The sequence below is a fragment of the Myxine glutinosa genome, unplaced genomic scaffold (assembly GCF_964187855.1).
Source record: "Myxine glutinosa unplaced genomic scaffold, kmMyxGlut1.1 SCAFFOLD_636, whole genome shotgun sequence".
NCBI classification, from domain to species: Eukaryota; Metazoa; Chordata; class Myxini; order Myxiniformes; family Myxinidae; genus Myxine; species Myxine glutinosa.
In genome coordinates, this window is record NW_027616731.1 from 134,081 (window position 1) to 143,467 (window position 9,387).

A 9,387-nucleotide genomic window follows, 5' to 3' on the forward strand; every position below is an offset into this window, starting at 1 on the left:
CAAAGTTCACCTGTGACTGGCCTGCTCAATTTTGAGAGGAAAATGGTACCATAATCCTGCAACAGTGGGTTGTAGATGGCTTTGTTAATACTGCAGAATAGGCCCTGGCTGTGATTACAACAGTGAATGAATGATGGAAAAATTGTCCGATTAAACCACCGATCTCCATGCGCTTATTCCTCTTTGATATCGCATGCATTTGTGCATTCTGTCATCTTGATTCTACCAAATTTGGCAACACAGGATCACTGACATCTTTCCAATTTTTCCTTTATTCCCTCAGCAATTGTTTAGTCCAAGTCATACATCTCTGTGGAGAGCAATCTGTCAGTCAGACTTTCTGTTATTCAAAACAAATGCTAATAACCTGCGCTTTGATGAGTTACATTATAACCAGTATAAAGCTGAGGCAGACTAACATAACAATATGTCGTGAAAATTAAGGAATTGACGATTGCCACGTTTCTAATTATGATGAGCATGTCTGGTGTTTCCTGTTTATCTAAAACCCTTATATTTTTGTACACTGGCTTCGCCTACTGGCCACCACTGCACTTTTGTACATTAGCCATGAAAAACAGAAATGCACTGCTATTCCAGTGAGAAATGAAGCACTGCAATTATGCAGCCATAGTCTGCATACAAACCCCCACCACTGGACAAGTCCTCACATTATATCTCCGCGATGATACAACCAGCAGGCAAATTTGCTCACCAAGTGCTGCTCTCAATTATTCATGTTGCACAGGAAAAGATGATGAAGTTGAAGAAAAGGCAGGTAGTTCCATTTAAGATATCATTGATTGCAAAAGGTGATCAAATATAGTCATTCATCAATTAATTTACTCAAAAAACATTTCACAAATATAATCTGACTTAAAACCTGTTATGGCAATTTAAGTGATTGATCTTTTAATGTATTTCATGAAAGAAGTGTTTTATATTCACAGTAAGGTTTGATCCAAAGCAATAAGATTACCTTCAGAGACTGTTGTCAGAAGGTATGGTATGGGATATAGTGCATCTGTTGTATCTGACAAAGAAACAAAATTACAATTATAAAAGGTTTGTTGTACATTTTTTTATGGATTGTTCCCATCTATATAATAATACCGTAAGGACTTGACTTTGTTATCCCTTTTACGCCGCACCCAGTAACCCGATGCCCACGGCACTAATGGATTTACGATCTACGAACCGCGCTCTTTGTTTATCACGTATAGACATACTCGAAAAATATGAATTCACCAACGTTGGGGCCCAAAAGCATCCGATTAACGGCCGATACGACGCCATCTTACGACGCCATCGTATTGGCGTCTGCTGGGTGAAGGCGCAGCAAGCCGTCCGCTGATTGGACAGTTGGAGGCGACAGCAAGCCGTCCACTGAGTGGACAATCCAGAGCATGCATTCCACCATTTGTGCTGGTGTCATCGATCGTGGTGTACGCTAACCTCATCAGGTGGGTTTACCATAATTTATTCCATATACTGTGATTACGACGAAGTGAAACCGATCAGCAGCCCATCAGTATCATATAAAGCAATAAATAACAAGGCTTCAGCTTCTGAAAGCTTAAAACAAAGTGTACTTCGCCGAGTGACGAAACGTAGGCGTAGGCCTAGGCCCTACCTATCCAGTTGTGTTTCCGTTGTGGCCATTATCTCAACAAATGAAATGGCATAGGCCATGTGGCGTCGGGTAGGTCATGATCAGCCCCCCCCCCCTTTCGTTTCACCAACTCCTGCATCTGCCACCGTTCATGATTATCAAAGTAGGCTTTACCCTGTTCACGATAAGGTAGAAATCAGTGAGTTGTATACGAAGAGATAAAAGGATGGCATTGACTTCGAGACGGTATGTGATATTTTCAAAAGTATATCGTAGCGTTGTCATTTAAGTAGATTGCAATAAATACGTTGTTCATATACGCACTCTTCATTCTCATCTTTCTTCCTAACTCTTACTCGGACAAGCAAATCCCCTATGCCATCCATAATGGTACACTCTATCCATACACCACATCCTCCCTACCGTGGATGTTCCACGGGTTTCGACGAGTCACAATTATTCCAATGATTCCACACAAACCAAGCATTTCTCAAACTCCTGTGATATGCAGTTACTTGTGGAGCAAATTGTACAACTTACATCAAATTTTCATTGCATTTTTCTTCATTACATCGAGTTCTTTGTGGAAATGAAAAAGTTATTTTTTTCGACAAAGCAGTTTGCTGATATTTTGTTTATTATTTTGAAATATGCATTTTTACTCATATGGAAAGATAGAAAAAGTAAGTACACCCTTGGCTCTAATAGGTGGTATTGCCCCCTTTGGCAGAAAGAACCTCAAGTAGGCGTTTCTTATAACTGTCTACCAGTCTCTGACATCGACTGGGAGAAATTTTTACCCACTCCTCCATGCAGAATTCTTTCAGCTGCGCGATGATTGAGGGGTTTCTTGCATGCACAGCTCGTTTCAAATCCCCCCACAACATCTCGATGGGATATAGATCCGGGCTTTGACTTGGCCATTCCAGAACCCTCCATTTCTTTCTTTTCAGCAATTCCTTGGTGGATTTATTGGTATGTTTAGGGTCATTGTCATGTTGCAAGGTCCACCTTCGGTTGAGCTTCCACTTCTCTGACAGATGGCATCACATTATCCTCAAGCACCCTCTGGTACAATTAAGAATTCATAGTGGATTATATGATGGTGAGCTGCCCAGGTCCTGATGCAGCAATGCTGCCCCAAACCATAATATTTCCACCACCATGCTTTACAGTTGGTATCAGGTTGTTGTGGTCAAATGCTGTCTTTGGTTTTCACCAAACATGTCTTCTGGTACTGTGGCCAAATAGCTCTACCGTTGACTCATCTGTCCAGAACACATTGTTCCATAAGTGCTGGTCTTTGCCTCAGTGTTCATTGGCAAACTTTAGTCTTGCCCTGATGTTCTTTCTGGACAGCAAAGGTTTCCTCCTGGCACACCTCCCATGTAGATCAAATTTGTGCAGCCTCTTTCTAATGGTAGACTCATGCACTTTGACAGCAACAGTGGAAAGAGTTACCTGTAGGTCCCATGATGACATTCTGGGGTTCTTAGAGACTTCTTTCAGTATCTTGCGGTCTGCTCTCGGGCTGAACTTGCTGGGGCGGCCTGGCCTGAACAAGTTGGCAGTTGTTTGGAATCTTCTCCACTTGTAGTTGATCTTCGGGACAGTCGAATGATTGATTTCAAATTGTTTGGAGATCTTTTAAAATCCCTTTCCAGACTCGTAGGCATCTATAACCTTCTTTCTGAAGGCCTCAGAGAGCGCTTTTGATCTAGGCATGGTGACGCCGCACACTTCAACAACAAAGAGCAAACCAAACTAAATGTCTGAGGTTTAAATAAGACAGGTTCCTCCAAGATCCTCTCTTACGATGTTCTTATCATTTGCACCTGAGCTAGTGCACCTGATTCTAATTTTAGGTTTTTGAAGTAGTGATAAATGTAGGGGTGTACTTACTTTTTCCACATGCGAAATTTGCATTTATGCCTATTTAAAATATACAATGGACTACAAAATGTAAATGTTTCATGATTTTTGTTATATTATATCACCTTTATCTATCAATATTGTTGAAATGAAGATCAAATAGCTGTACGTTGAAATATGTTGAAAAAGTCAAAACTTTACATGGGGTGTACTTACTTTTTCACGTGACTGTAGATCATAATTTGAACTATAAATGGTTTAGCAATGTTATAAAACTTCTTTCCATTCGTTATTATCTAATTTGGCAATTCTTACCTATTGCAGTGGAGAGACAGGTGGAGAGGAGAAAGAAGAACAGGGAATGCTTCTTCATTGTCGCCATTATACACTTGGTAATGGAAACGCACTAATTGATGGCATGATCACACTTATATACTGTCCTATGGGGTGTGATCTCAACATGAAAAAATGTAATGCCTGACAAACTCTTGAAAAACCAGTTTGATTCAGAATTACAATTTTTGTGCAAATAATACATTTGTGGTAAAATTAAATGTATGATGTGGAACATTTATCCTTTACAAATTTTTTTTTATTATGTGCATATAATTTTCATAATCCCCGCACTCCACACACTCAAACCTTCCAATGCACTCCACACACTCCAACCTTCCCATGCACTCCACACACTCCAACCTTCCCATGCACTCCACACACTCCAACTTTCCAATGCACTCCACACACTCCATCCTTTCCACGCACTCCACACACTCAAACCTTCCCACGCACTTCACACACTCCAACCTTCCCACGCACTCCAATCTTCCCACACACTCCACACACCGCAACCTTCCCAAGCACTCCATGCACTTAAACCTTCCAACACACTTCACGTACTCAAACCTTCCCATGCATTCCACACACTCAAACCTCCCCCCACTCCCCACCCCTTCAATGCCTCACCTTACCCCGCAAAGCCTCCACCCTCCCAACCTGCACCATCCCAATGCCTTCTCCCTCAACCCCCTATCTCTAACTTCGTGAACTACGAACACCCAAGGACTCAACTCCAACCTGAAAGATCTCTCAATACACGCTGCTGCCGATGTGTTAGACATCATCTGTGTAACAGAATCCTTCCTCCCATAGGAAGTCCAAACTCCTTCGTGTCTCTCCCTGGTTATTCTCTCCTCCAATTCTGTAGGCCTTAACCACGCTCCGGCGGTGCAGTTGCACTTTACATCAATAACTCAATTTCCCACTGCCTTTGTACTGACCTTACACCTCCAAACCCCCAGGAATACCTCTGGCTGAGAATTCACCTCCTTTCCCTCTCTCCCACGTGTGTTGTACCTTCCTCCTAACAGTAATGACTCCATCTACATCTCTCTGACACAACATGGATAAACTTTTAACCACTCATTCCAACTCTCTCTTGCTCATATGTGGCGATTTCAATTGTCATCATGCAACTTGGCTGGATGTTCGTACCTCTTTCACCAGACATGGTACTTCATCAAAGGACTTCTGTGACTCCATGGGACTGAATCAATCTGCAAACTTTCCACCTCAGATTGTGAACTTTCCAACCTTCCACCACCTCCTATCTGGTCTTTCACCCTCAGCCCTTTCCCTGCTTTGCCCTCCACCCTCTAGCCCCCATTAAGGTTTCTGTTGTGCACAAATGGTCCACCATCATCCCCCTTCTGGTGAAACTACCTAAATCCAGGATCACTGCGCACCTCCACTCATTTGTTCCCCTTTTTCCCCACCTGTTAAATCAAATTCCACATCCTATTCAATCTCATTCTTCCCTCCAGGTCTTCCTTCAATAAAGCTGTTCACCAACGTCTCAGATTGTCCCCATTCCAAAACCATGATCTTTTCTACCCTCGTTAACACCACACAAACCCCTAATACTTCCAATATTACAGTTTTCGTCCTTGAAGTTTCCCTCTGTATCCATTTTGTCCACCCCATGCAAGCGTGTTTTGCATCCTGTTTTTGTCTGTCACGTCCTCATCCATTCAGTGTACTGGCGCTTCCACGAGACTCGATTATGGACAAGAAAGAAAATCTATATATAATTACACTGCGCTCGCGAAGCGAAAAGCAGGGTTAAGCATTCAGGTACATACATACGTACGTGTCTGCATTTCAGTAAAGTAAAGTGTGTGCCGTGTTAGCATTTAAAAAAATCATTTTCTCGTCAACCGTTTGTCCGATTGACATGAAATTTTTACCATAGGAGGGCCTCTCCTGAAGAAAATTTTAGTGACTATTATGACATCACAGGTCACGTGGTACGGGCGCCATCTTGGAAAACCAAAAAACTTTGCACCTCAATATCTCAAAAACTGCAGCACAGAAATAATTGAGACAGGTCTCATTGCAAAGAACTCTCCATGTGGAATAACATATGCGAATGATCACGTCATAGGTGCACACGTTATGACGTCATAATTCGACAAGTAAAAAACTTTATCCGATCAGGATGAAATTTCTTGAGCATCTTCTCATATAAATTGATGCTGAAATAAAATTATAATGACGTCATAGGTCATGTGGTTCGGCCGCCATACTGTTTAGAGTGAAAAGCCTGAAAAACCACTAAAATCCAATTTTCTCCAAAACGACTGAACAGATCGAGGCCAAACTTTGTAGGCAGAATTGCATTCCCATGACGAACAAAAAAGTCAGCGAGAATGATGTCATGCGTCACAAGGTTTCGGAGTTATGACATTTTTAAGCAGAAACTTTTAAAACCTAGCTCCTCTCTCATTTTTGATCCTATCGAGGGGAAACTTCACAGATGTGTTCAGCATATCAGTCTACTAAAATAACCTTTTGGAATTTGCGATAGGTGACGTGGTTTGGCAGATAGCAATGATTAAACGAAAATATTTAAAATTTTATATCTCTTGAACTGCTTAATTGATCGACGTGAAACTTTATATTGTAGGAGAGGCAATGAAGTGTAACAAGTTTGCAAAATTTCAACATGATTGGATGTACGATCTGGCAGCTAGAAGTTGTTATTGCGTGAAGAAGAAGAGTCTTCTAGCGTGGGCATGGAATTAATTATCACACTGCACATGTCGAGCAGGAAAATTATGGAGCGACCTCACGTGGTCATTTTGACTTCAAATAAAATTCTGATTTCAGATTTGTCAATCGCTGAGGTATATTAACACGACCAAAACAGATTTTGGCAAAATTCCGACGATTTTTAACGAAAATATAACATTTGTGCCTGCATTTCAGTAAAGTAAAGTGTGTGCCGTGTCAGCATTTAAAAAATTCATTTTCTCGGCAACTTTTTGTCCGATTGACATTAAATTTTCACCATAGGAGCGCCTCCTCCTTTAGAATATTTTAATGACAATCATGACGTCATAGGTTATGTGTTACAGGCGCCATCTTGGAAAAACCGAAAAACGTTGCACCTCTATATCTCCAAAACCGCTCTATGGAAAAAATTGAAAGGTGGCTCATTGTAAATAACTCCATATTGGGAATAGGTGTTGTTAACGATGACGTCATTTGTGCCATAATTATGACGTCATAATTCGACAGGAACAACGCTTTGTCTGATCAGTTTGAAATTTATTGAGCATGATCTATGCAACAATTATTTAGAGAATATAAATTTATGATGTGTTCGCTCACGTGGTCTGGCAGCGAATACTGGATCAAAAGAACAGAAACGTTGAAAAACAGAAGAGTTGGCTCACACCAAGTTGACTGCGCAGGGTACGTATTCTATGAATACCATCTCGTTATATGAGAGATTGTGTGTGTGTATATTTGTGTGTGTATGTGTGAGTGTGTGTGTGTGTGTGTGAGTGTGAGTGTGAGTGTGTGTGAGTGTGTGTGTGTGTGTGTGTGTGTGTGTGTGTGTGTGTGTGTTTTGCCATTATTTTTTGTCAGGGATATTTGTCAAAGTTTTGGTATTCAATCAGTGAGTTCAGTGATGATACCCATGAGGCAAAAAACCCAGTCTGGTCTAAGGTAAAAAGGCAAACTCATAAGGCAAAAAAATAAAATGATGTTGATTTTTTGGGCCATTTTTCTTTTTAAATCAAAATCTATAGTGCCTAAGCTTTTGCAGCTGCATGAAAGGTAATATTAAGTTATTTCCAATTCGATTCTTTCGTGGGTGTAAAGAGAAGTATTTTAGACCCCACAAAAAAAACAAAAAAATAAAACAAGTACAGATACATTCAAAGTACACCGCGCCCATGCCAAATAAATAAATAAAAAACCTGTAACGCACGGCATTGCCGGGGCGCCACGCTCACGTGGCTGCACCGTCATATAAAATGTTCCAACCCATCATTTTTATGGGCTTTATACGAGTAAACAATACACCCGCTTTAGGCTTACCAGAGATAAAACACATAAAGGAGAGTAAATATATGAAACATGTTCACTCACTAATGCATGAAATAACTAGAACGGCACTCAGTAGAGAGCACACCTCCGCCTGGTTTGCCATATCACTCAATGGTGAAGTCACTTAGAAATTAAATAATTCTCATATCCGAATCCATATTCAGATCTTCACCAAAATCGAATCGATTCTTTCTTGTGACACACACACACAACCTGTTCAACAAGTTTCGTCCAAATCCATACTTTTTGAGATATCCCGCAATGTATAGTTTTTGGCCCTATCTCCCAATGGTGAAGAATCACTTAGAAAATTCTAGTAGCCGGATCTGAATCCGGATCTTCACCAAAATCGAATCATTTCGTCGTTGTGACATACGCTACATCTCTGCCAAATTTCGTCCGAATCTGTCCACAACGTTTTGAGATATTTTGTTCACAAACAAACAAACAAACAGCCAAACAGATAGGGGTGAAAACATAACCTCTATCCACCTTTGGTGGCGGAGGTAATAATAGTAATAAAAAAATTTACGTATTGAATTATATTTTAGCTACAATAATAAAAGTGTGTGTGTGTGTGTGTGTGTGTGTGTGTGTGTTTCTTCCATAACTCTAAAACCATGAAACCTATCGTTCCCAAACTTTTCAAGGAAACTGCCCAACTTCCAAGAGAGTGCATGAATGAAAACTGGGTGTTGTGGGCATGTTTAAACACCCTTTTTGAAGACGATTAACAAGGTGCTCATAACAACAACAAAAAAGCCTAAAAAAAAAACCCTTAAAAAAAAAAGCCTTAAAAAAAAAAGCCTAAAAAAAACAAAAAAAAACAAGGCTTTCCTGAGAAGAATAATATAAATCTTGTGTTTGTGAGGTTTGCAGCTTTTGCTTTATCAATGTTTAAAAATATGGCTTGTGGGCCAATTGTCTTGGATTGGTCTTGGATAATTACTCGGCTGTGGCGTTTCCGACGAAAAAAGTTGCTTAAAGGAAGGCTTTGGTTAAAGCCATGGATATCATTGCATGCCTGAGGTTATAAGCTTTCTGATTATATTAGGAATGTGCACGGATTGCTTATAAATCGGGAATTACGACTTTGTAAAGGAATTACTTTGGAGAAAATACACGTTTTGCTTCAAGCAAAACTCATGGGTTTATTTTAACTTCGATTTGATTTCCGTTTTCGGTTTTGGTGGTCGCTGGAGTGGTTGAACAACCGAACACAACTTTTGGTAGAAATCCGATAAATTGTGACTAACTTTCAACGTTTAAGAGAGTCGAAGTTACTCCCGCCGTTTACCGACGTTTCTGTGAATTTCTTCTCGAACCCAAAGCCTAATAAGAGAGTCATAGTTACTGCAGTTGTTTAACCTCACCGTATAAAACAAATGGACACTACTAGGAATTTCAGGAATGAAGTTGGAGATTGAAAGAGGTGGATTTGGGATGAATTAATACGGGTAGAAAAGATCAAGGTTTTGGATGGGGGAAGATAAGAGATGGTGGTGAAC

At 40.4% G+C, this 9,387-nt stretch overlaps 1 protein-coding gene across 1 annotated transcript in view; it reads right to left on the reverse strand.

Moving 5' to 3' along the window:
• Positions 1 to 3,906, reverse strand: part of LOC144889062 (scavenger receptor cysteine-rich domain-containing protein DMBT1-like) — a 129,990-nt gene extending 126,084 nt beyond the window's left edge. The window contains exons 1-2 of the mRNA XM_078768875.1: positions 3,800 to 3,906; positions 980 to 1,033 (exon numbers count right to left, since the gene is read on the reverse strand). Coding sequence (XP_078625001.1) covers positions 980 to 1,033; positions 3,800 to 3,866 — 121 coding nt within the window. The 5' untranslated portion in view covers positions 3,867 to 3,906. The remainder of the gene's footprint in view (positions 1 to 979; positions 1,034 to 3,799) is intronic.
• Between the last annotated feature and the right edge of the window lie 5,481 nt (positions 3,907 to 9,387).